Source organism: Pinus tabuliformis, chromosome 4_2, assembly GCF_031772625.1.
Source record: "Pinus tabuliformis cultivar Carrire ecotype Pingquan chromosome 4_2, CPIR1, whole genome shotgun sequence".
NCBI lineage: Eukaryota > Viridiplantae > Streptophyta > Pinopsida > Pinales > Pinaceae > Pinus > Pinus tabuliformis.
Window position 1 is genome coordinate 1,076,305,754 of NC_142304.1, and position 27,040 is coordinate 1,076,332,793.

Genomic DNA, 27,040 nt, shown 5'->3' on the forward strand with positions numbered 1-27,040 from the left:
ACAATGTACTACCCGCACCAATGAAGGAGATCCTCAAAAGAAGGCGCGCCCATTGGCGCTCTGTCTTAGAGTAACACCCGTGCCAACCAAGTTTGGAAAATATTTTTAACAAACGCGCGCCCGGATGTTTTTTCCCTTCAAGTCATGAAGTCTTTTGAGGATAAAGTTGATCTTCTAGATGTCGAGACTCATCATTTATCCCTTACATCTATCCACAACGGATTTTTGGAGATAATGCCAATCCATAATGAGTGTCTTGATGCATTGTATCTCTTCCCCTTCTCCATCTATAAAACTCTGTCCTCATGCATTTGACAAGCTAGTTTTTGAGTAGTGGTGATAGTGCTAGCAGTGATAACGCTTGTCTTGAGTGATAGTAAGAGTCTTGGAGCATAGGGAGGTTATGCTGCCGGAAGTCTGAGCTGTGTATCAATAAGCAAAGAGAGAGAAAGGTCTATTGCAAGGCATATGTAGCTGCTCGCCCAACTAGAGGAGAGATTCAATGTCAGAACATTGGTTGTATTTTTCTCTGTTGATTATTCATTAATAAACGACTATCATTATGGTTCCGATCTTATTTTTCATCATGATAATGTTTGATCTATATCTTTTCTGACCGATATATAGTTGTATTTAGTGGATTTTATGCTGGTATTCGCTTCATTCTTTGCATGTGCAGGTGTCCATTCGTGGAGATCGTGAGGATCGTGACCTGCCGGGGCAAGGGAACAGGAGTATCAACTCGTCTACGACACTAGCGTTGGACTCCAGGTTGGTTTTCATAATCCACTTTCAATTTGCAACTAGGAACTTGCATGGTAGCGTTGATTGATTGTTGCTAGACCCATTTTGGGCTAGTGGGATCGCCTCTGTCCGCAGAGGGGATTTACCTCTCCAACAATTTGGCGACTCCACTGGGGAAGCTATTTGTTGTTTGATTCATAAACCTTGGACGGAGCCTGAAGTACGGCCAGGCAGCCTTCGAAACGCTATTGCTTTGCATTAGCGAAGTAGATCAATGCCACTTCAGTCAATCTCCGGTTTGGTTTACGAACCGAACAACTTGGAGTTTGTCTTGCATTTTGGTTTTCTCTTGCTTGCTTGTGTAAATGAGCTTTCTGGGTTAGTTTTAAAGTTGTTTCTTGCTGTTTGATCTGTCTGAATACTGTCGACCGGACCCTGGACTGCTTGATTTATTTTTTAAACCAACAAACTTTATTAGCGCGTTTTTCTTCCTGACAGTCGCGCCAGTTGGCACAGGTTGCACAAAAGCAACTCGCGCTAATTCCTTAATAGCGCGAGTTACAGGCTGACAGTCGCGCCAGTCCTGTGAACTTTGCCAGTTTGTTTGTTGGAAGCTTTTTAAACTCAGATTTCTGTATTTTTACATCCTTTTTAGCTACTGGAGTGTGTCAGAACTCTGTTTGACTGGTTTGTTACCTTTATCCTTCGGTTGTTTTCCTTTTTCCATCGATCTTATATCCCAGCCCTAGAGCATCTAGTGGCTTGGTACTTCGAGCCTTCCGTGGGAGTTTTGGTTCTTTGATTGTCCAGTCAACTCTTTGGTTGTTTTCTGCACTTGTCTAGTGGTTGGCAAAACCTTTTACTGTATGCTTCGAGCAATCCACTTGTTGATCGTTTGGATTTCACTTGACTTCGGTTTGGGCTTAGATCACATAGTTCATTGAGATCTTTGTGAGGTTTTTGACAGATTGTCTTGGTGTTTCAGACTTGGTTCTACTTGCATTGAGTGAAGTTGTCTGTTTACTTTTGTGATCATCTCTTGAAGTTTGTTTAAGTGCATTATGCCATTTTAAAAAGGAAAAAACAAATGATCTTTTTTGCATTACATTATTTAGCATTTTTCATTGTTATTGGCAATTAATCACTTTTTAAGAAAAGAAAAAAAAAGTTTCATTTATTGCTATTAGTTGCATTAGGATCTTTGTTGATTGCTTGGTGATCATTTTGTTTCTGTAGATAGCATTCATTGAACGAAATGATATATTTTGGCATATAGTTTGCATTTAGGAAATTCTGAGAGATCACATATGGTAGGACCTAAAAACTGAAACCTAATTGAAGATAAACTATAAAATGAGCTGAATGAATCTAACAACGCATTGGAACTTAACGCAAACATTCTAGAGGTCTAGGCTAGAGACGTGTTCTGGCGTCGTTAAACCTAGCCACTATTGTTTCACATTACGGTTGGGTGATTCCTCCTTTTGTGACTCGGTAGTGGTCTAGCACGGATTTGTGCTCCCACATACCGTCGCGTATATGTGGAGACCCCACTAGGTTATCATCCTTTATCCATAGGAAGTCATGTCTACCGCCTTGCGAGCCGTAACGCACCGAACACAGCATTCGGGAAGATTGACTGCAGTACGGAAAGTCCTTGGTTCTCATACGATTGCCAAGGTGTATAAGCAGTTTTACGGATTGCCTGGTAAACCCTTTGCCTAGAGTCTCCAGAGTAGTCACTTTTGATCCTTTTCGGACTCCTTAAAAGAAAAGGTGCCAGTGAGCGTCTTGTCACTTCGTGCTCATTAAACATTCGAAGGAGACTAGAGTCATCTTTTCGTCCTTTTCTCGACTCTTAAAACATGAAAAGGTCAAGTTTAGTTCCTGTGTCTTAAAAATTTATTCGACCACGTTAACATTACCTGGTTAGATTTTGTTTGCGTTAGTCTGAGTAGGGTCTTGTCTCGTTAGATTCCCTAGGATTTTGTGAAGTCCCATCCTGGCGGAATTACCAATCTCGTCTTCCGAGATACCGGTTGTGAGTGAAACTCTTTCTATTGTTCCGAGTATACAATCGCTCAATTCTCGTGCTCCAGGCGATGAAACTTACGAGTTTCATTGGAACCCTGTTTGGGAACCTTCTGAGGACGGTATCCCTATTTGGGAATACACTTCTCCTCATGTTCCAGCCCCACCATTTTCTTCCGACATGGAGGACATATCCCCTACTTCGACTGACGAATCCGTTGCGACGAGCGGTGAAATTCCCACCGCAACGGAATCTACACTTGTTAGTAGCACTCCTACTACTGGGAGACTACCTCCGGGCTATAAAGCAATAAGCAATGTTATGTCTTCTCCCTTCACGAGTTCTATTTGGTCACAACTCACTTTTTCCACCACGGAGCCTTTTACTCCACAAAGTCGCAGTACATCTGTTACCTCAGTCACAACCGCTCCAACGGTATGTGTGGCTTCTTCGACTCCTATTTTTAGTCGACCTTCGGCTTCTTTATTCGGAGTCTTTGATCCGACATCAAACGTCCCACCTGAGGGTCCATACGATCAGTATGTACCACATCTTGGTGGGCCTTGGTCGTCTCAACCGACTGTTGAGATTTTAGTTCCGCTGTCAATTGATTGGGGTCCCACCTCTTATCATGGTGGCCAAGCATCGTCTGCGCAATCCCAAAGACCACCTCATCAAGATCTACAAGGACAAACCTTCCAGGGAAACCCTTTCGCCTCTGGTGGTCCGTTTTTCACCTCTTATGCTCAACCTACTGGTAACTCAGCTCAATCTTCTATTCAACAAGCCCAACCTGGTATCCAGCAAGGTTTTCCTACTGGACAAATTGGTCAATCATTTGTTAACCCAAACCAACCCAATGTCCAGTATGGTCCAATATCTGGACAAGCTGCTCAACCACTTGGTCAGCCCACCGTCCAGTATAATCAACCTTCTGGGAAAGTCGGTCAGCCTCAAACCAAATTAGGCCAACCAACTGCCCAGCCCACTCAGCCATCTGGTCCGTTAGTACAACCTTCAGCTGTGCAACAACAACTCCACTCCCAGCAGGTACAACCTTCTGGGCAGGTAGGCCAACCTCAGTATCAGCAAGGTCATCCTTCTCGCTAGATAGCCCAACCTACAGGACATCCTTATGGCGCTGCTCAATCCAGTTTTTTGCCCCAAGCTGGACCCCAAACGCCATCCGGTCTTCAAATGCAAGCTGGAGTTCAATCCCAACTAGTCTATCAAACTCGGCCTGTTTCTCAAACTCAGTTTGGAGTCCAGCCACCGTATGGTTACAAACAACCTCAAGGGAAACCTTTATTTGCCCCATATCAAAATTATCAACAACTGCAGGCGAATCCTATCCAAAATTATCCGCAACGATATGGCGCTCCTGCAGGACCGTTTGGTAATCCATGGAATGCTAGGGGGCAGAACCCAAATCCCTATGGACAAAACCCTATGGGACCAAATCCGTCCGGACCAAGCCCATGGGGGCAACCGCCAGTTGGTTGGAACCCTGGTGCTCCATCCTACCAGCAGCCCCAGATGTCCTTCAATCCTCATTTACCTTTCTTAGAGACTTTAGAATTACCGGATGTGTCCAAACTGACCAATGATCCTATTCTCCATAATCCATATTGGCCTCCGGTTCCAACGAAAATTCCCGGTGATTGTCCAAAATTCGATGGTAAAGCTAATGAAGATTCACAAGCTCATGTCATGACTTATCACCTGTGGTGTTCATCCAATTCATGGCTTGATGATTCAATTCGGCTTCGCCTTTTTCAAAGGACTCTCACTAGCTCTGCAGTTAAGTGGTATATTGAGCTCAATCGCGGATCCTTTCAGGATTTCAACTCGTTGGCTATGGCATTCCTCACTCATTTTCAGTTGCCCATTCGATATGAAACGGGTACACACCTCCTCACATCCTTAAGACAGACAACAGCTACACATATCTCTGTTCACATCCATGAATGGAGACGGCGTAGACGTATGATCAAATTTTGGATTCCCGACCAACTTCTTACCGATTGGTTTACGACTTCGTTCGTTCCTCCAATAGCTTGGGACATTGCCATGGGGGCGTGTGTCACTGAAGAGCAAGCTATCGCGCGCGCTTAGTACCTTGACTTGGTTTATTTTCAGTCAAGTACATTGTATGATTATCTGCTTGACGTCCCGAGACCAGGAACATCCAAAGCCTCGCCAACACCAACTGTTGACGGTATTATTGGTTCTGTTAATTCGTCCTCAAAGAAAAACTCCACGAACCTTGGGAAGCAAAAATCAAATCCTTCGAATAAACACACTTCTCAGGTGACACCCACTTCGAATATTGCTTCTGAGGTCAATGTTGTCCAGTCCACCACGGCAGACAAAGCCTCGAAAGCAAAGAAGAAAGGGAAAGCGAAGAATAAGCCAGATCAACCTAAACAGGACTCCCCTAAACCTCCACCCGAGGAAGGTGCCAAGCGTAAACCCAAGTATCCTTGTCTTATTTGTGATGAAGATCACTATACCAAAGACTGCCCTCGGCGATCTGAAATTAGTCGTTTGCTGAAAGGCGCTCCCGGAATTCCTGCGGTGCTTAAAGAACCCTTTCCCTCACAGCAAACTCAAATGGTGGCTGACCCCTCTCAACCACCCTCTTCCTTCGGTTCTCAAGTGTTTATGGCTGGGACGATACCTGTCAATATCAGTACTCGAACAAAAGATTATACGTCATTTGTCGGGAAAGAGCCTGAGGTCCCCCCCAGTGCTCCTCCGTTCAGTTCAGGCCCGCTCCACATCGAGAGACCTAGTACTGAGACGCCTATTTGACCCCCTCCAAAAGGAGTACTCCGGAAATCTTCTTACAACCCAAATTCCCGTGCTGCACAACACTACAATATCGTTGAGGACTTAGCTCAGACTCCATCGGCTATGTTCGCTTTAGAAGTTCTCCATTGCTGCCCTTCTCAGAGGAAGTCCTTGCTATCTGCCATCGGTGGCATAGACCCGGCTGACTCGGATTTAATTACTTTTGACTTGGAACGCCATACGCAGAGACTGCCTCCCCAAATCTCATTCCTCATATAGGTTATTATTGATTCCAAAACGATTCATCGTACAGTCATTGATGAAGGTGCTTCAACTTGCATCATGTCTGTTGTCTGTTGGAAAGCTATTGGATCTCCGACGCTGAGCCAGTCTCCTACAACCTTGGAAGCTTTTGATGGAAGAGCATCCCGTCCTTATGGTATACTCCAATGTTTGCCCATCTCTTTGGAAGGGAAGACGGTCGAAATGGAAGTTGAAGTTGTTGATGCTACTCTTACCTACAACCTCCTTCTTGGACGTAGCTGGATATACGCGATGCAAGCTGTAGCTTCATCTTTCTTTCGTATCATTCATTTCCCTCATCAAGGGAAGATCGTTACTGTAGACCAGCTGTCATTCTTCGCTTATTCTTCTGAAGGCAACATCCCTTTTGTGGAGCATACCTCCAAATCATCTGAGAGTCTGGGTCACGGGATTTTCAAAGATCCCGCCCTGATGGGTGTTTTTCCGCTCCCACCTCCTAATGTCGCTTCCGTCAATATGATTACTACTTGTTCTAATCTGTGGATCCTCCCTCCCATCGACCAAGTAGATTCTTGGGACGACCAGATTTCGTTGAGTCCCGCCGAGCTCAACTATATCGAAATCATTGCTACATCGGCTCCTTCTTCTGAACTTGCTCCTTCGAGCAAGGTTCTCCGCTCGTTCGCTCCATCCTTAGGGCTTGTAGATGAGACTTCTTCGGACCCTTTAAAAGAAACATTTCCTTCCGACGAAGCCATTATTGAGACTATGTCTCTCGAGGAACCTCCTTGGCATGATTCTCACCATCGTTCCTCGTTTTTACCTGCCCATCAGGATATGCTTACTTGTGTTGAGCGGTTTGCTCCTTGTCTCCCATTTCCAATCCTTCAAACACCTATCCAAGTTTATCAAGTGTCCTCTGAAGGAAATATGGCGAACATTACGCAAACCCAGCCCATCGACATCTCTGTGAAACCAGGGATTGTCGAACATCTTCACATTGGAGTCACTTGTACTCTGGAGGAGATTCAACTTTATTCCAATCTTTTTCGCGAATTTCGTGACGTCTTTGCATGGTTCTATGAAGAAATTCCCGGCATTGATCCTAGCATAGTGGTGCATGAGATAATCACGTACCCAGGTGCTAAGCCTGTTCGTCAACGTTTACGCCCTGTACACCCCAGAAAGGCTGCAGCGATTAAGGCCGAAGTAGAGAAGCTTCTTAAAGCCGGTTTTATTTATCCTATCCCGCTCACAGATTGGGTTTCTAATATCGTACCTGTGACTAAAAAACAGGGTACAATCCATGTTTGTGTCGATTATCGTGATATTAATCGGGCCTGTCCTAAAGATAATTTCCCCACACCATTCATTGATCAAATTATTGACGAGTGTGCGGGAAGTGAAATGTACTCTTTTATGGATGGTTTTTCTGGATATAACCAGATCAATATTGCTCCTGCTGATCAACACAAGACCGCCTTCATCTGTCCATGGGGCACTTTTGCCTATAAGAAGCTCCCTTTCGGTCTCAAAAATGCCGGTGCTACCTTCCAACGTGCAATGTCCTATGCTTTTCATGACATTCGACACATTGTACAGCCATACCTGGATGATCTTCCAGCTCATTCAGCTAAGCGTCAGGACCACCCTACTCACCTTCGCGAGATCTTTCTTCGCTGTCGACACTACCGAATTAGACTTAATCCTCACAAGTGTGTCTTCTGCGTTGAATCTGGCCGACTTCTCGGGTTTGTCGTCTCCCGAGAGGGCATCCGTTTGGATCCCCTTAAAGTCGAGGCTATAGTGAATCTTCCTCCCCCTGCTTCTTTACACCAATTGCAAAGCTTGCAGGGTAAAGAAAATTTTCTACGACGTTTCATTCCAAACTATGCCGAGGTGGCTAAAGGTTTCACACGATTACTAAAGCGAGATGTCCCTTTTCATTGGGATACCATTGCTCAGGAATCTTTTGAGCGTCTCAAGGGTCTCCTTGTTTCAGCTCCATTGCTCCGTCCTCCGAACTATCATCGTGACTACACCCTGTATTTTGCTGCCGCCGACACCACTATCGGCATGGTTCTCGTTCAAACTGACGATGATGACACTGAGCATGTTATATATTATCTCGCCGCAATCTTTTAGATACGGAAACTCGATATGCTTATGTTGAGAAGTTGGCTTTGGCCGTCGTTTGTGCTGTCCAACGCTTCCGTCATTATATTCTGTTGCGCACTACTACCGTGATTTCTGATTGCAACCCCATGACCTATATTTTGTCACGCCAGTTGCTGGGGGGCAAGTACTCAAAGTGGATGGCCAAGTTGAAGCTATCAATAAGATTTTGGTTACAATGCTTCAGCGTACCGTTGGCATGCATAAGTCTAACTGGCATTTGATGTTGTTCCCTGCCTTGTGGGCCTACCGAACCTCCGTGAAGGATGCCACTGGTTTCACTCCATTTCAACTGGTTTATGGACTAGAGGCTACCCTTCCAATCGAGTGTGAAATCCCTTCATTAAAATTGGCTGTTGAGCTACTTCCCAACACTACTCCATTAGAAGAACGCCTTCTTTACCTAGAACGGCTAGATGAGACCCGTCGCCTAGCCTCTTTGGCCATCGAAACACAGAAGAAACGAGTCAAGACTCATTTTGATCAGACTTTTCATCCACGTTCTTTTGTTGAGGGAGATTTAGTCCTGTTATATGATCAGGCAAATGATAAGCTGGGAGCAGGAAAGCTCGAGCCTATGTGGCTAGGCCCTTACATTGTTAAGAAAGTTTTGCAAAAAGGAGCCTACGAGCTAATTGATTATGAAGGGAACCCTCTCGGAAAGCCTCGAAACAGGCTGTACTTGAAAAAGTACTATGCATGATGCTTGTACACTTTATTTTGTACATACATGTACTTTAGCAGGTGTGTTGTGTGTATGTGTGTCAGTTTTAAAGGCGTAACTGCCACTTATTGTGTCTTTCGCTTCTTGTGCAGATGTCTGTTGCACCTTATGTTGGTTTCGCTGATGGTGCCTGCCGCAGTACTCGCAACTTGTCCTCTGCGGCGTGGGTGATCTATGATCCTCATGGCGAGCTGATAGATTTTCAAGTTGTGTGTTTGGGTCGTACCACTAACAATGTCGCTGAATATTGTGCTGTAATCGAGCTACTTGTTGAAGCAATTAATCTCGGCATTCGTGCATTGGTAGTGAACCTGGACTCTCAACTTGTCGTCCACCAGCTCAATGGGAAATATTCCGTCAGAGACCATCACATTCTAAGGTTGTATTTACGTGTGAGATTGTTAGAAAGGAATTTTGATTTTATCACGTATCAGCATATTCCACGAAAATTAAACACATTATCTGATGCATTGGCTAATCATGTATTAGATAGACATTTGCGTAATTTGTAAACAAAACATTATACAAGAAATCCCATGAAAGCACAATAATAAACCATAGGCATATGTATATATATATACGTGTGTGTCATAATGTTTGCACCCTGCGCGTTACATAATCCAAAAAATAATACATGTTCATCCTGATAGATCCTGGGACCCTCAAAAATATGCATGAAAAAAGCCTAGAAGTCTAGTTGTGGTGGTGCTCATGATAGCACGTCACCGCACGCACCAATCGTCTCAACAAATGATGGATACGATATGGTACTCCTACTGTATGCCTCTGGTACTCAAAGGGCACGTCCGCTAGCCTAGCATAGCCCGGAATCCCTTGGGTAAGACCCTCGAGATTCTGCACCAGCAGCTCCTCCCCCCGGGTACCCCTTGCCTGCTGAGGATCGGCTGCAGGTTGATCTCTACGAGCTATAGGAGACACGCTGGCTGGTCGCTCTGGGCCTAAATCTGCATGTACATATGATTGTTATCAGAACATGTATTTACAAAAAAAAAAATGAAAATACATAAAACATCAAAAATGAAGAAATCATACCCAGCTCCTCTTCCCATTCCTCTTCCTCTGGCAGAGGGAGGTCTGGGTCGCCCATGAAGTTAGTTCCCGCGTATGGCCAATCCTCCACTACGATCAGCTGACGACGGAGCCAGATGAAGAACTCGGGCCGCCAAGACATCTGCTGGCCCCCTCCTCCTCTGGGCATCAATGCTGCCCAGCGTGCCATCCTAGGCTCCCGTGGCAATGGATCAGCCACTACAACTCCCTGCATCTGAAAGAGGGGTAATCATTCCAAGAAGAACGACACCACTATCGAGCCATACCCGAACTGTTTCACTTCTCCCCGCTTACACTTGGTAAGCTGCCTTTTGATGTTTGTGGTCACCGTTGTAGCCCAGTCAAAGATGGTGGGGCTAAGGCACTCTGTCGCTAATAACAGATGATTCTTGCTTGCCTCATGGGGCGCCTGTACCCCAGCTGCACGCGTGATGGTGAACAATATCACCTTCAGAGCCAAATCCTGGATGGTGGCAATATCCACCTTAGCACTGTTTCTCCCAAACTGTGCCTCTGGACACACTCGGTCCTTCACCTCACCCATCTTCTCTCCGGAAGGCCTGCTTCCGGTCAAAATAGGGCTCGCCCCTCTCCGTGATAGCCCAGTGATGAAATACACGTCAGAGACATCCAGCTCTAAGGTTTGGTCCCGTAGACGAAATACTTGGTCATCCACATCCCAAGCATCTACTATGAACTGCAATAACTCAGGTTGAGCTCGCAGATAAGGCGTGAGGAAGAACTTCTTGAGTCCACAATCCCTCAGAGCGTTCATGCATCCCTCATCCTCGATGGCCAAGGCATCTACAACATCATGTTCACGTTCTTTCCATTCCACCACCATTTTTGCTTGTTTCCTACACCCACAAGGATGAATAAACCATTATTAGAACACTGGCAAGCTTACAAACCGAGCAAATTTAAAAAATAATGGTGAAATTTAGGGTAAAAATTAGTCCGCGCGGTTGGCGCGACTGTTTCTAAAACAGTCGCGCCAATGGCGCGACACCTTTGGGTAAATAACCCCATTGGCGCGGATTCGTGCCGGATACCCGCGCCAATGGGGCGCGGCCCTAAATTTCAAATTCCTCCTTGTAGAGGCTCAATCAGCAAACAAAATGCATAAAAAAAGGAATGGAAATAAAGCCAAAGGAAGCGCCTCTTACCTGGAACTGACGAAATCTTGAATGGCTGCACGGATCGGCTACAATCACCAACTGAAGTTTTCTCCCAAACAGACTACCACTACTATTCAAGAGGTAAAAAGTTAAAAGTGATTCTATTTTTACATTTTCACCATATTTATAGACTTTTTGAATCATTTTTAGGTTTAAAAAGTTATTTTTTGAATATTTTAATATATTTGTGGTTGAAAATGGGTTTTACGATTGCTTCTTGTACAGTGACAGGTTTTTATGCAACTTCGAGGGTGAAATGAGTTATATTTTATACTTTTTCGGACTCTGTAAATACACGAAAAAGTCACTATGGAGTTATCTTTCAGCTCTTTTCTGACTCGCTAAACATGAAAAGATCGCCGAGTTATCCCTCTTGACTCGTTAAACGTAAATAAGAGGCGATCGTTTTAAGTTCTTTTTGTTGACCGTTAAAACATAAAAAGATTACCGGGTTTTTTGTTGTTTCAAACTCGTTAATGGTTACGAAACGACGTGGTTTTGATCACTTTTTCAGGTCGAAATCACTACTTATGAAAAGTACTCCTCGATCGTAATGATCGGGCGGTTCTTTCGAGCATTGTTTTATACTTTTTCGGACTCGAGAGACACAACTTTACGAAAAAGGACACCTCGGAGTTTCCTTTTCTGCTGTCTTTTCAAACTCTCTAAACATGAAAAGATGCCGAGTTCTTCCTTTGTCAGACTCGTTAAAACCTGATGAAATTGGATTCTGTCGAAATGACGCACCACAAGCATATGCTATCCCCATCAAGTTTGTTAAAAATAATTGGGGTACTCGCCAGAAATGGCGAGGGGGAAAAAAATGGAACCATAATTATTGTCGTGTCGGCAGTATGTCGCTCTTGAACATGGCACTTGTCTGCTTTTGTGTCTGGGTGGGGATATCTCATCTCATTTTTCACTTGCCTCCGTGGATTTTGGGTAATCCTATTTGACCTTTCATCTGCTCATTGCCTCGTCACCATGACCGCTGATCCATTGATGTCAAATACTGCCAATTCCACTGTCGTGTTGCCGATATGTTCAAGAGAAGTTGACCTCTACAGAAAAACAACCTCCCTCTGATAGCTCACATAATCCTGATTCACAACATTATCTCTCTCTCTCGTGTCGATGATGTGGGAAACATTATGGCCCACCTTCGATCAAGGTCACTTCCTGTCGACTTCAGCTCATTATCCAGGAAGCTGATCTAGAGACTCCCTTCAGGTGCCTTGGAGCCTGCATGCCTCAATGGCAGGTTCTTCGTGTTCGACGTGAGGTTTTCATCATTGGCCTCCGATTGAATTATTCTACGGGTGTTCGACGCCGGATCACTAATTCGCACACCGTAGATTGTACCTATAGTACCTTGAGGGCCATTGTCATTATTGGTGGTACCTCTCGCGTCTGTTAACAGTTTTCATTATTAACTGGTAATCTGACGATGTTCATGCATGTTCGACTTCAGCTCATATATTCGCATGCTTGAACTTGTACTTTTGTTCGGGTCGAGATGGAGCGCAAGACCCTGGATTTTGTCTGTTGTAATCCAGGCGTGATTCTTGTTACATGACTCATTCACTGGATGGTTGCGACCATACCTGAGTCTATTCATTGATCCTAACCAAATGGCTGCACCCATACTATGGATCTAGATTATTATGTACTCTATTATGGATGGCTGCGACCATACCACATACATCATGTACTTGAGCTATCAGTTGTATCTCTCGATGCATATTCTCCGCGGCAGCTACATGTGTTCTTATAAAGCATTTCACCCCTCTCTCTCTCTCTGGCCTCATGCTTTAGGGGGCATCTGTTACACAGTAATTTGTCACCATTGGTCACCGTCCCTGTTACCCCTTTCCCGTACTTTGGAGGACTCATTCCGGGACCTGTGAGAAGTGACATAACTTAAAAACACTTGCATTATGTTCCCCTCAGTATGGACTTCATATGCCCTGAAGACACCTCCTGTAAAATATCCCTGAAAAGTTCCCCTTTTCCATTAGCACACAATGTACTACCTGCGCCAATGAAGGAGATCCTCAAAAGAAGGCGCGCCCATTGGCGCTCTGTCTTAGAGTAACACCCGCGCCAACCAAGTTTGGAAAATATTTTTAACAAATGCACGCCCGGATGTTTTTTCCCTTCAAGTCATGAAGTCTTTTGAGGATAAAGTTGATCTTCTAGATGTCGAGACTCATCATTTATCCCTTACATCTATCCACAGCGGCTTTTTGGAGATAATGCCAATCCATAATGAGTGTCTTGATGCATTGTATCTCTTCCCCTTCTCCATCTATAAAAGTATGTCCTCATGCATTTGACAAGCTAGTTTTTGAGTAGTGGTGATAGTGCTAGCATTGATAACGCTTGTCTTGAGTGATAGTAAGAGTCTTGGAGCATAGGGAGGTTATGCTGCCGGAAGTCTGAGCTGTGTATCAATAAGCAAAGAGAGAGAAAGGTCTATTGCAAGGCATATGTAGCTGCTCGCCCAGCCAGAGGAGAGATTCAATGTCAAAACATTGGTTGTATTTTTCTCTGTTGATTATTCATTAATAAACGACTATCATTATGGTTCCGATCTTATTGTTCATCATGATAATGTTTGATCTATATCTTTTCTGACCGATATATATTTGTATTTAGTGGATTTTATGCTGGTATTCGCTTCGTTCTTTGCATGTGTAGGTGTCCATTCGCGGAGATCGTGAGGATCGTGACCTGCCGGGGCAAGGGAACGGGAGTATCAACTCGTCTACGACACTAGCGTTGGACTCCAGGTTGGTTTTCATAATCTACTTTCAATTTGCAACTAGGAACTTGCATGGTAGCGTTGATTGATTGTTGCTAGACCCATTTTGGGCTAGTGGGATCGCCTCTGTCCGCAGAGGGGATTTACCTCTCCAACAAGAAGTGAGTATAATCATTGTGTATACTTCAAGAGTTTCAGTGGCATATTCATTATCTTAGTTTGTATGTTGGCGATATGCTTATTGCAAGAAAAAGCATGGAAGAGATCAACAGGTTAAAGGCTTAGCTCTCTAGGACATTTGATATAAAGGATTTTGGAGCAGCAAAACATATCTTGGGCATGGAGATACATAGAGACAGGAAAAATGGTAAACTTTGGTTATCACAGCAGAAATATGTGGAAAGAGTACTTGAAAAGTTCGGTATGAACAGTGTGAAATCTGTTAATGTTCCATTAGCTTCCCATTTTAAGCTTTCTTCGGTTTTGAGTCCTAGAACTAATGAAGAAAAGCAGTATATGTCTCGTGTCCCATATGCAAATGTTGTAGGCAACTTAATGTATGCGATGGTATCTACAAAACCTAACATTTCACATGCAGTTGCCGTTGTCAGTAGGTTCATGGCAAATCCAGGTGAAGAACATTGGCAAGGAGTGAAATGGGTGTTTCAGTATTTAAGAGGCACAAGTGATCATTGCATCATCTTTAATGGTAGTGAAGGATCCGTGTGCGGATATGTAGACGCTGATTATGCAGGTGATTTGGACAAAAGGAGATCTACTACAAGTTATTTCTTTACTCTTGCAGGTGGAGCAATTAGTTGGATGTCAAAGCTTCAAGAAACAATTGTGTTGTCCACTACCGAAGAAGAATATATAGCTGCTTCAGATGCCAGTAAAGAAGCAATCTGGTTAAAGGGTCTACTTGATGATATTGGAAAGACACAGGAAAGAGTGAATGTACTCTGTGAAAGTTAGAGTGCTATTCACTTGGTTACAAATCCAGCGTATCACAGCAAGACCAAGCACATTGATGTAAGGTATCATTTTCTGAGACATGTGATCGATGGCGGAAAAGTAGCTCTCAATAAGGTCCATACACGGGAGAATTGTGCAGACATATTCACGAAGCCAGTCATAGTAGAAAAGCTGCGATAGTGTTTAGCTTTTCTTGGCTTGCAGAAGAGATGATGAATGGGCATGGGCAAGGGATTAGGAAAATTGTTGTCAAGGTGGAGTTTGTTGAAATTTGACAACGAATTATGTAAATATGAGTAAAAACTGTATTAATTACTACCAGTTAGTTTTATACCAAAACAACAGTTATGTAATAGAGGAGACTCGTATAAAACTAGTGAATGCCCGAGAAAATGTAATCATGGATAATCATTCTTGATCAAATAAAGAATCCAATCCCTTTCCCCATGTATGTTTCCTTGACACACTGTCAAGGTTTTACCACGTAAAATCTTGTGTTTTACTTGTGTGATTGTATTCGGTTTCCATTCAGTTTCATTTCATTTCTTTCTTGTTTAATTAACTGCTCAAACCAACACAATAGATACAAGATTAGCCTTAGTGAAACACTGGAAGTTCATGCTTCTCATGTCATGACATGTCTCCCAATTGTTAAATACAATACCCCTAATGAACAGTGCATCACTGGTGTCTGATCTATGGACATAAACAGAAATCTGATTCACCTGTGTATATTCTCAGCACTTTTGCTCCATATTGACAAATGAATATTTCTGAAATGGATTATTCATAGTGTTCATAACTGAAAGAGTTCGTGCTGATAAACAAACAGACCAGAATGTTCTTTGAACCCTATATCCATCTAAAATCCATATGTATCATGTTGTATATCATATCTTATGTTAAAAATCACAAGAGTTACTCTCATGACATAGCAGAGATAATGGGCCTATTTAAAGCCAATGTCACAGTAATATTTTAAAACATACCTAAGTCTAAATCTTGAACTAATTATAATAATTGTGCTACCAATTTCACCCTACAGTGAGAAACAGAGCACAAGAGGAATTAGAGGTTAACTCTGACCTATTACCTAACAGCTAGAAACAGAGCACAAGAGGAATTAGAGGTTAACTCTGACCTATTACCTAACAGCTAGAAACAGAGCACAAGAGGAATTAGAGATTAACTCTGACCTATTTCCTTACAGCTAGAGACAGAGCACAAGAAGAATTCGAGTTAAGGTTAACTCTGACCTATTGAAGGAATCAGAGTGGCCTAGTGAATGCGAGGATTGAAGACCTAGAATTGATCAGACTGTCTATAAATCTAAAGCAAGATATGAAGAGCCATGAGAGACGATTTATTAAAATCCTACAGCAAATTATTTCCAGCAGTCATTACAGGTTACAGAATTCTTGCAAGGATAGAAACTTATCATAGAAGTAGAGAGTTCGAGATAGCTGTCAAGGGTTGAAAAAAGCCCTCATTTGGCATCATATCCTCTGGGTTTGTGGTCAATGAAGAATGAATGGGTGCTAAACCAACCACCATCCATGCATTAAAAGTGCTCAGCATGTATAAGGCATAATTGTTTACATTGATAAAAGAAGGCCCTCATTTGGCATCATATACTCTGGGTTTGTGATCAATGAAGAATGAATGTGTGCTCAACCAACCACCATCCATGCATTAAAAGTGGTCAGCATGTATAAGGCATAATTGTTTACATTGATAAAATTATTCAAAAATAAAGTAGATCCATCCATATATATATATATATACCCGAAACTACATTGTTGAAACTTGAAACACTTTCATTAGATATTTTTATCACCTAAACCTTCATTGTTTGTGATAGAGTCCTAAAGCTCAAGCAAATCTTTCATGTAACTAAGAGGGAGGCCACTATCACCTCACCTTCTTTCTTTTACGCTTTAACCCACTTCTCCTCGACTCAAAGGAGGCTTCCCTGGGATAGGATTGCTGAGATTTTAGGCAATTAGAGGAAACATGACTTGAAGAGTAAATTCCAACAAAAGAGTTTTCAAAGAATTAAGAAAATAAAATGGATGGAAGAATCAGAGGCTAATGTCTTTCTATTGGGCAGTGAGGTCAAATCAAGGCTCATATGGGAGGCTATCCCAATGACGGGAAGAGGAGAATATCGCTGAGACACTCAACCTACTTTCACACTTTGTCGTCTCAAATTGCAGAAATAATGCTAAGGATATTACTAAACCAGATATCATTCAGTACTTATGGAGATTATATTTTTTTGGAATGAAATATAAATGCATTCAACCAAATCTTGAGAAACAACGCAACATATCCAACATTCCGAAGATAACATGACAGAAAATGAAGAGCTCTTACTAAGTTGTTACTCCATAAACATCTGTCAAAATACCTTAACAAACAGAGAAAAAACAATAAAGATCTAAAAGATTCCTCACCCACTCTAAGGGATTTGTCCACAAATCCAACAATAAAAAATGAGAAAGAGAGGTAGGCCTTCTGGAGACTCATAAGTCCATCTCTTCTTACATTAAAATATGACTATTTTCCTAAATCAATTAATTTCTCTAATAACAAATGAGAAAATAATCTTGAATCTTCCACACAATTATTTTCTCCAAAATAATAATAAACATAACTCGTTCAGAAATAATAATAAAAATGACTCCTTCAGGAAAAAAAAAATAGTAAATAGTTTTCCAATCCACTTTTTACTCCCATAAATATTAATATTTTCTAAATCCTTCGTAGATATTAATATTTTCTAGATCCTAGCTCTGCTTCGGGACATAATGATATAATAATGAAATAGCTAGAAAAACTTCATAAAGATGGTTATTCCATTTTTAGGCTTCTCTTTGAATGTTGGGCACTTCCTAACAAATTCCTTCATAAGTGGATTTCATATGTGCCAAAAGTAGGGAAGAAGGTCTGTGTACCTAGTTATAACCGGTCTGTGCTAGTTATAACCACCTCGTGAAACTTGAAAGACAAGATTGCTTTGAGTCTCGACATAGGTGCAAGAAAGGGTTAATGGTGGATACAGCCAATATTCGGAAGTGAGAATTCAACTCATCATTAGCATATGCTCATTAGCTTATTGGATAGTCCTTAATATTTACAAATACTATAAACCTGCACCAGATATAGACATCTTTATTCAAAACTGCATAGGTTGGGAGTTGCTCAACTCGTCTAAATAATTTCTAAATGGGTTTATACTGTGACAAATGCTAACTCGATGCTTGCGATATCCATTGAAAGCTGCTCTTTATGTAATTGAGTTTTGCTGCCAGGAAAAGGACAGAGGACACCTCAATTTTGCCTTCCAACCAGTTCATGGTCTTGCTGTCATATATATAGCCAGAATTAGATTGTTTTCATGCCACATAAGGACAGATTTATTTACAAATGAAGCACAGCTCAGAAGTATGCATGGAAAAAAATTGTAAGTATCCTCTATATGGAGAAATACTACGAAGAAGTTTGCTTTGTTGCTGCTTCTACAGTTTCCCTCACTTCTAGCTTTAGTCATATTAAAAACTTTACTCAGTTCTTGATAGATCCTGAACAAGGCGCACAAGGTTATATATGCGCTCTTCCAATAACAAAATATAGGTTAGCCCTAATGTATGCTGAGATAGGTTGGCCTTCCCTTTATGATTAGATCAACAAATACGAATCTCCAGAATTTCTTTTGTTATGGTGTATCCTGAGCGCGGGATTACAAGACTTTCATGCGTAGGATGAAATTTGCTCTTATAAAGACTGAATCCATTGCTAGTTTGCTGCTCTTACACATTTGATGCCATACCCATTTGTTCATGTTAAATGTACTTTCCTCATTGCGCCTCAACAAATGGCAAACAAATTCATGTGCCCAGCACCTCAATAAGCACAGACCAGGTTTATTTCGAGCCCTGCAGTAGCTCCAAGTTTCTTCTCCAAGATCTGGGATGTTACAACCACTTCTTATTGATAGCAACCGATTTCTGATGCAAGCATGTGTGCTGCTGCCTTAGAAACCCTGACTCTACATCTGGAGATTCAAGACATGACCGACAAATCCTCTAGACCCTCTAGAAAGGCTCTCTCAACATATCACTCACATCACTCTTGCTGGAATAGGAAAATAGGAAAATATTTCCAAACTCAGCAGATAATTTGCGTAGTACCCTAGACTGGACATCAAAGTTTCCTTCAAACTTTCCAACAGTAGTGACAATCATGCTAAAATCACAGATCGAACTATGTTTTCTTGGGTCCAGGGATATTGTGTGGAGATTACTGAGTCCAAGTGTTTGTCACAGTAGACACACGATTAGCCTTAGTGTTTATGGGTTTTTATTTGCAAATCAATTCCAAATACCAAAACTCCAGACACCAGAAATTCATACTTCTGGAGTGACCATATCTCCCAATTTTCAAATGCAACGCTCCTGATGAACATCACTGGGATCCAATCTATTGATATAAACAGAAATCTGATTCACCTATGTATATTCTCAGCACTTTTGTTCCATATTAACAAATGAATATTTCTGAAATGGATTATTCATAGTGTTCGTCCCTGAAAGACTTCGTGCTGATAAACAAACAGAACCCCAAATCCATCTAAAATCCATATCTATCAGGTCGCAAATCATATATTGTGTTGAAAAGCAGAAGAGTTACCTTCATGGCATATCAGAGATAACAGGCCTATTTAAAACCGATGTCATAATAATATTTTAAAACATAATTCAAGTCCAAACCTTGAACTAATTATAATAATTGTGCTACAGATTGCACCCTACAGCTACCTCCTATGGAAATTAGGTGTCTAACCTAATTCTTAACTGTTTTGGGAATAAGGTAGAACCGTGTCTGGTACAGATTATTCTTCTGATACAACTGTGGCTTCATAGTGCTGTGTAAAGGAGGAACATCTAAAAAATAGTCTAAGCTTCATTTTTGTCAACATGTTCATGTTTCATGAATACTTGTGGAAACAAAATCGCTGACCTGTTTTTTAATCCTTTAAAACATATACAAAACCTTTGGTCTATCTATATGCCCGGAACATTTGCATTTTACTATAAATGTAGAAGAATGTTGAACAATAAGATTGATACACATAAAGTTTTTCAAAAATAAGGATGGGGATTTTATAGTTGAAACATTTACAAGACACCATTTATGGCATATTTCACTTTATTGTTCATGCTCATGCACCCAACAAGTTACAATAGACCTGCCACATAAAGGAGAGGGGAATAGAACTACAAATAAGCTGCATATAGAAGGAAAGAAGAATAAGCCTTGAACTAGATGGAACTAATGACAAAGGACTCAAATTACTTTATGGTTCAGTGAAATAACTGACAATGGATCAAATTACTTCATGGTTCAATAATTCAATCACTACTCCTTTCCAATAAACTAGAAGAACTTTGGCCTTCACCAATGTTGTTATAAGTAGTACTTGTACTGCCTAGTAAATGTGATATTTCTGATTGAAATTTTGGAATCCCTTTAGCTCCCAAAAAAGTCTCTTTGATGCTTTGCAATGTACTAACAATGTCCATCATAGTAGGTCGTGCTTCAGGAGATTCTTTTGTGCAGAGCAAACCCATGCTTATGAGTTGACCAAGGCAATTCAGCTCCTTATCTTCTATAGTGCCCATACCTGTCCTCCTCAATAGACTCCCATCGGCTTTTACTCGGTTTAGAAAATCACTACCCTCTTGTTTCAACAAGTTCATTCCTTCCACAAAGATGTTGTCTGTGGGCTTATTTCTAGTCAAAATCTCCAACAACACTATTCTGCAGCTATAAACATCACCTTTTGTTGTGGGACGTCCACCCAATCCATATTCTACATTGAAACATTCTCATCGTAAGTTTTATAATATACAAATTTAAATAAAAACAAGACATTGCCAACATTGCTTAGTATGATATCTAGTTCATATAATATCTGACATTTTTTTGATATGCTATTTAGTTCACATAATACCTGGAGGAATGTAGCCTATTGACCCTTTGACTGCCTGCGTTGAAGTGATCTCTGAATCCTTCAAATTTGCAAAACGTATACTAGCAATGCCAAAATCTGTTAAATATGTTGTCATATATTCATCAAGAAGCACATTGCTAGGTTTCAAATCACAATGGAGCACTTGCACAAAACAATGGTGATGGAGATATGCCATGCTTTGTGCGATATCTATTGCTATATTCAACCTTTGAAACAAGCTCAAATTACTTTCTTCATGGCCATTAAGATATAAACACTTCTCCAAGCTTCCATTTTGCATTAAAGGAAATATCAAAGCTTTCATTTGGAGGTCTGAATAACATGTTATGATTCTAATCAAATTCCGGTGCCTAACTTTACCCAAAACTTTGCATTCCTTGTCAAAACCCTTGTCGGCCTCCTCTTTTTCCAAATTGAGAAGCTTGATAGCAACAATTGTGCCATCATTTAGAACCCCTTTGTACACTTTTCCAAAACTACCAACTCCTAACAAGTTGGCATCATTAAATTCATTTGTTGCACTCATGATCTCTCCATATGAAATTCTTCAATGCCCCATAGTGAAGGATGTCTCGACCTGTGTATGAGTATGTTTCTTGCGATTTTGAATCCCCAAGATTCCCAAAAGCAAGCACAATACAACAATCACTGCAACAACAACCATAGGTATGATAACTCTTTTTGTATGCCAAACAATTTGATGTTTGTGAGCATAGCATGGTGGCAGACTTACCCAAGGTCCACACAGATCAGGATTTCCCATGAATGCCATGGCACCAAGCTTTTTGAAAATTCCTCCTTTAGGGACTTCTCCTGACAATTTGTTGAAAGAAAAATTACAATGGCAGAGCATTTTGAGCTTTTGCAATGACGAGGGTATTCCACCTGATAAATTATTGTAGGATAAATCCATGTCATCAAGACTTTGAAGTTCATTGAGTGTAATTGGAATCGGACCTTCAAGGGCATTGCGGGAAAGATTGAGGTACTCTAGTTCATTGCAGCTTTGGAGTGTACTTGGAATGTTGCCAGTTAATTGATTTGCAAAAATATCTATAGCTTGAAGCATAGTCATCTTGTTTAATCCTAAAGGCACAGGTCCATGTAATAAATTGTTTGAAAGGTTGAGATAAAAAGCTAAATTTTCAAGGGCTGCAAATTCTGGAGGTATTTTCCCAGTGAGCTTGTTGTATGATAGGTCTAGACTTAGTAAATTCACACATTTCCCTAGATCCACAGGTATATTACCTGATAATTGATTATATGAAAGATATAGATATCTTAGTTGTTGGAGGTTGGCAATAGAATCTGGGATTCTTCCATTAAAATTATTTTGAAATAGATTTAAATACCCTAAGCTTTTGAGTTGCCCAATATTGGAAGGGATGTTTCCTTGTAAATAATTGGACGAGATATCTAAAAATTGCAAGTTTTGAAGGGTATTAAGTGTTAAAGGGATAGGCCCTGTAAAATTGTTCGAGTCTAAAATAAGCTCTAATAAACTAGTTAAGTTTCCAACCTGTGGAGGTATTTCTCCTGTTAATTCATTTTCTTCCAAGTTTAAGTACGATAATTTTGTAGGTAGATGGCCTATAGAAAAGGGCAAACGTCCCTTAAAACCATTACGAAATAAATAAATCCTTAGTAAGTTAGAACAATTACTAAGAGAAGTAAGAATGGGCAAGCTAGCCGTGTTGCCACTAACCAGGTTATTACCGCCTAAGTTAAGCCATTTGAGCTGCGTCAGCTTACCGAACTCCATGGGCACTACTCCGCTGAGCTGGTTATATGGTAAGCTGACAAGTTGGAGCTTCGTACAATTGAAAAGGGAAGCAGGAATGATGCCACTCAAGTTATTATCTGCCATATAGAGTTTCGTCAACTGGGTGTTCTTGTTCTTGCCAAACAAGTCGGTGTGTAAGATTTTTGAGATACATAGATCTAGATCTGCAAAATAATAAACAAGCTTGCAAGAGAAGGAAGGAAGCGAGCAAGAATTGAGAAAAGAATGAAATTTGATTCTACAATCTTAGTTTTAGAATAAATACATAAAAGGAACTAAGTTAAGCTTAGTTGTACATGCAATAACTAAAGCTAACTAAAACTAAGTGTGCTTTATCTTATGTTAATGTGTACATGTGCCACATGCAAGCAATAAGTTAACTGGAGCTAATCTAGGTGCATGTACACCAACACAGCTAGTCTAAGTGCATGTACACCAACAACAACTAGTCTAAGTGCATGTGTTATAGACATTTTTGTGCCTTACAGCATGAAGCATGAAATGTCAATAATCTAAGGGATCCAAAGTCCCTAAAACATGTTGTTCATACCCCTAGAGGAACAAGGTCATCAAACCACAACACTAAATATCAGTTCTCCACCTGAAAGCACTCAAAAACAAGCTAATTCTGGATCATGTCAACTGCTCCACTGAGCATTTGCGCTGAATGTCAACTGCTCCACTCTGTACCTGCGCTGAATGTCAACTGCAAAGAAGGCTACCTGCGCTGGGCGAGTTTGGGCAAGTGGCACAGTCATTCCTCAAGGTGTCAATGCCCAGGAAGCTTCCAAAATGACACTTGGATTAGGGAATTCGCCTTGTGATGAGTAAGAGGATCTAGATCTCCAAGTGGAAGCAAGAACCTCCAAGTGGACTCAAGAACTGAAGAATAACTGAAGTGGGAGAGGACACTAGTCAGCTTCATGCCAGCCTCAAGCTGACTCATCCTTTCTCCAAAACTCCTATATATAGAGCTCTCTCATGAGGTCTAAGGGGGCTGGAATCTTGTGAATGTAAGGAAGTGTTGTTGGTTTGAGTATAGAACTATTGGGTGATTTTCTTGAAGGAGGTGAAGAGGAGATTTCTTTCTGCTGGGAGGTGATGCTGGATTGGGCCTTTTATGGTTGTATCACTTCCTGAACTTTACTTCTTCCATTAACAAAGCATTTGAGGTTCTTCTATATGCATGTGTCTCAATGGCGTATTGATACTTGTATATTTGATTTATTCTAATCCTTGAATCAATTATGAATGTATGCTTCTTGTAGTTTTCCTTTCTTGTTATTTTACAGGATCTTGGTGTAGCTGGGCCAGTGAAAGAGCAAGGAGCTGGGAGCAAGCAGCAAATAGAGGAGATTGGATCAATCATTAGCGGAAGACATTGGTTAGTGGATCTCTTTCTCCCTTCTCTTACATCTCATAAAGAAGTAATCTCGAATAGCTTTGCTTTGATTGTTGCTGAGGTACTATCACCCTTAGAGTGGGATAGGGTCATTCCGTATTGGATACTTTTCCCAACAACAAATTGGCGACTCCACTGGGGATGAGACCGGTGAATGAAACAACCCAACCCGATGTGATACGGAGGACAAAGTGTCATGTTCATGAGCGACTTGCTACCATTAAAGCTTTGAGGTTCTCCCAATTTTTCCCCAGTCATTTCTGACCAATACCTCTTTATTTTTGTCAAGCTTGAGGAGGTTAACATATGCTTGTTCTATAACCTGCCCTTCGGGCAAGCCCATCGCTATGTTTTAACAAGCCTAGCGATAGGGAAACTCGTTCTCGTCTAAAGACAATTTTGTCGCTATTTAATCATTTTAACGAGTCTAACGACAAGGAAAACTCGGTCCTTTTCATTTTTAGAGAGTCTGAAAAGGTACAGAAAGTCAACTCCAAAATTCCTTTTTCGTCATCTAATCCCTTAAGTCCGAAAAAGTATAAAACAATACAGAAGGGATGAGTTTTCGATAATTTTAACGAGCCGAATAAAACAAGCGCTCGACCTTTTTGTGCAATAATCCCTCAGGTCCAAAAAGATTAAAATCTAGAGGAGGGATAGCTCTTCCGGTCATTTTAACGAGCTGGAAGGCCAAAACTCGGCAAACTTTTCATATTTTACGAGTCAGGAAAAAAGAGCTCAAAGAAGACTCGTCTTTTGAGGAACGAGTGATAAACAGGGATAGCAGCAGATTCCAGGTACAGGTTGGAATTTTCCAATCACGGCAGTGTCACAAGGATGGCTAGGTGAAATCACTCTTCGCAGTTGTTCCTCAAAATGGGTAAACAATCATATGGAGGTGAACGATCGGCCAAATGAAAGTGGAGGTCGCAGGTGCAAAACACGACCAAGGCTTTTTATGGCTAATAAATTTACGATCACAATGGTTATTTACCGGGATAGGTTCATTTTTTTATTTAACAAGCTTGAATGCACCAAAAACACTGCTCAATCTTATGTTTATTTTTTAACGAGCATGAACTATGTGCTAAAACTGCTTGGATCTCGCTTTTCTATTTTTTAACGAGCATAAATTCTGCAGTAAAACTACTCGATTAGTTTGCATGCCCCCAGCATAATAATGCAAATCGAGGTGCATGCCCCCCAAGCTTCATTGCATTCAACTTGGTGGTTGGAATGAAGGGTTACCTTCGAGATCTTCGAAAGACTCGACCTGGAAAGGGAGTCGTTTCATTTTTTTTTTTAATGAGGTTGACACAGTAAGAGAACTATCCTCATGACTCTTTGTTTCATTTTTTAACGAGGTTGACACGAGATAAGAACTGTCCTCAGTGCCCACTGTATTTACAGTATTTCAATTAGGGCGATGATCCATGCTGACAAAATGTTTAGGAATCTTCCGAATCCATTAGATATAGAAGATTTCATTTTGTAGGTTTCCACTGTGGCCACTTCCGCCAGATTACTTGGAGGCGGTAGGGCGAAAGTACCCATTAAGGCAGGGTCTTTTAGGAGACCTACTCCAATATTTTGAAGCGAATGGTTGTTTCCATGGATCATTGGAATGCCTCCCGTAACTTGTGAACTGTCAGGAAAGAAAGTTTGTTGGTCGACGACTGTAATTCCTCCTTGAAAAGGAAATGCAATCTTCTTGAAGTAGGTCGACACAACTACGGCCATGGCATATATCCAGGGCCTTCCTAGTAGGATGTTGTAATCGAGGTTTCCATCAATTACTTCAACATCAATTCCTACTTTTTTGCCCCCCAGTTCAACTTGCAAGTTACTTAAAATCCCGTATGGATTGTATGATCGTCCATCAAAATCTTTTAACATCATTGACGATTTCGACAAGGGTGGTGAGCCTAAATATTTCCAGCAACTCATCGACATGAGACATGTAGATGCCCCCTCATCAATAATTGTTCGATGAACAGTTTTGTTGATGGCTTTCACTTGAATAAGGAAAGCTAGTTGAGCTGGTAACTGAGGGTCATATCCTTTATGATCAAAGGCCACAAGATTGGAATCCATTGGGCCAATCCCACCTATTGCTGATAATAAAGCTTGCTCTTGGGAGGGGCAATTTTGCGGTACCTCAAGTGTCGACATAGTGGACGACGATTGAGCCAGGTCCTCTATTATATTATAATTATGTGCTATTTTGGCACGAGGATTAAATTTCGATTTGTGTACTACTCCCTTTGGCGACTTTATCATTGGTTCAGGAATGTTGGGTGGCACAACTTTGGTTAAAGTTGTCGTCGAACTACTAGGTTGTTCATTGGCCTTGTTATTCGACAGCCGTGGATTCCCGTAATCTTTATTCCTTGTCAAAGAATCATTTTGTTGCTTTGAGGTAGACAACATAAGCACTTGGGATCGGGAAGCATTTTGATTAGCAACCAGATTTTGACCTGGGTTGGGAAACGGATCAGTCAATACTGCTGGGGTTTTTGAACTCTTAAAGAGTTTCTTAACTTCAGCTATATATGGACAATCTTTCATCCAATGATCCTCATCGCATATATGACACCCTGCCGGGGGTTTCGTTTTTCTCCCTTTCTTTTTTTTCTTGCCCTCTGGTTGCTTCAGTCGTTTTCCCTTGTCGATCGACATGGCATTTACTTCTGAGGAAAGAAGTTCTTCATTTGCATTTTGACTAGAAATTTTGTGTTTTCTAATCACGCCATCACCGGCGTGAGAGTCATTGTTTGATTTAGGAGGAGGAGGAATTGAGAATTCCGGTCTAGGGGCGTCAGGTATTTTGTCATAGAGCATGCCGGACTGAGTATAGACCAAGTCCAGATATTGTGCACGAGCGATAACCTGCTCTTCCGTTACGACTCCCCCCTTTGCCACATCTTCCGTGATGGCAGGAAGTAATGACTTGATAAACCATTCAGCTAATAGCTGATCGGGAACGTACGTTTTTACCATCCTACGACGACGTCGCCACTCATGTATATGATCAGATATGTGGGTGGCGGTCGTTTGTTTGAAGTTGGTAAGGAGTTCTGTTCCTGTTTCATACCTTA

General features: G+C 41.3%; 1 protein-coding gene across 2 annotated transcripts; it reads right to left on the minus strand.

The window, feature by feature from the left end:
- Positions 1–19,856: 19,856 nt before the first annotated feature.
- Positions 19,857–22,666, minus strand: LOC149173374 (putative leucine-rich repeat receptor-like serine/threonine-protein kinase At2g24130). 2 transcript variants are annotated; one of them, XM_089424578.1, is made up of 2 exons: positions 20,737–22,657; positions 19,857–20,595 (listed from the first exon to the last, which is right to left on the minus strand). In XM_089424578.1, the coding sequence occupies exons 1-2, from the start codon at positions 21,281–21,283 to the stop codon at positions 20,135–20,137; spliced, it is 1,008 nt and encodes a 335-aa protein (XP_089280704.1). In that variant the 5' UTR covers positions 21,284–22,657; the 3' UTR covers positions 19,857–20,134. The 2 variants fall into 2 exon arrangements, 1 of the variants encoding a protein (XP_089280704.1); XR_016259120.1 differs by having other exon boundaries at positions 20,301–20,595; positions 20,737–22,666.
- Positions 22,667–27,040: the final 4,374 nt, after the last annotated feature.

Coding starts and splice junctions, on each gene's coding strand:
- LOC149173374 (XM_089424578.1), bottom strand. CDS start 21,283: ATGAGTGCAACAAATGAATTTAATGATGCCAACTTGTTAGGAGTTGGT. Junction 20,596..20,736: donor AATAGGCTACATTCCTCCAG/GTATTATGTGAA, acceptor GTTTCAATGTAG/AATATGGATTGGGTGGACGT.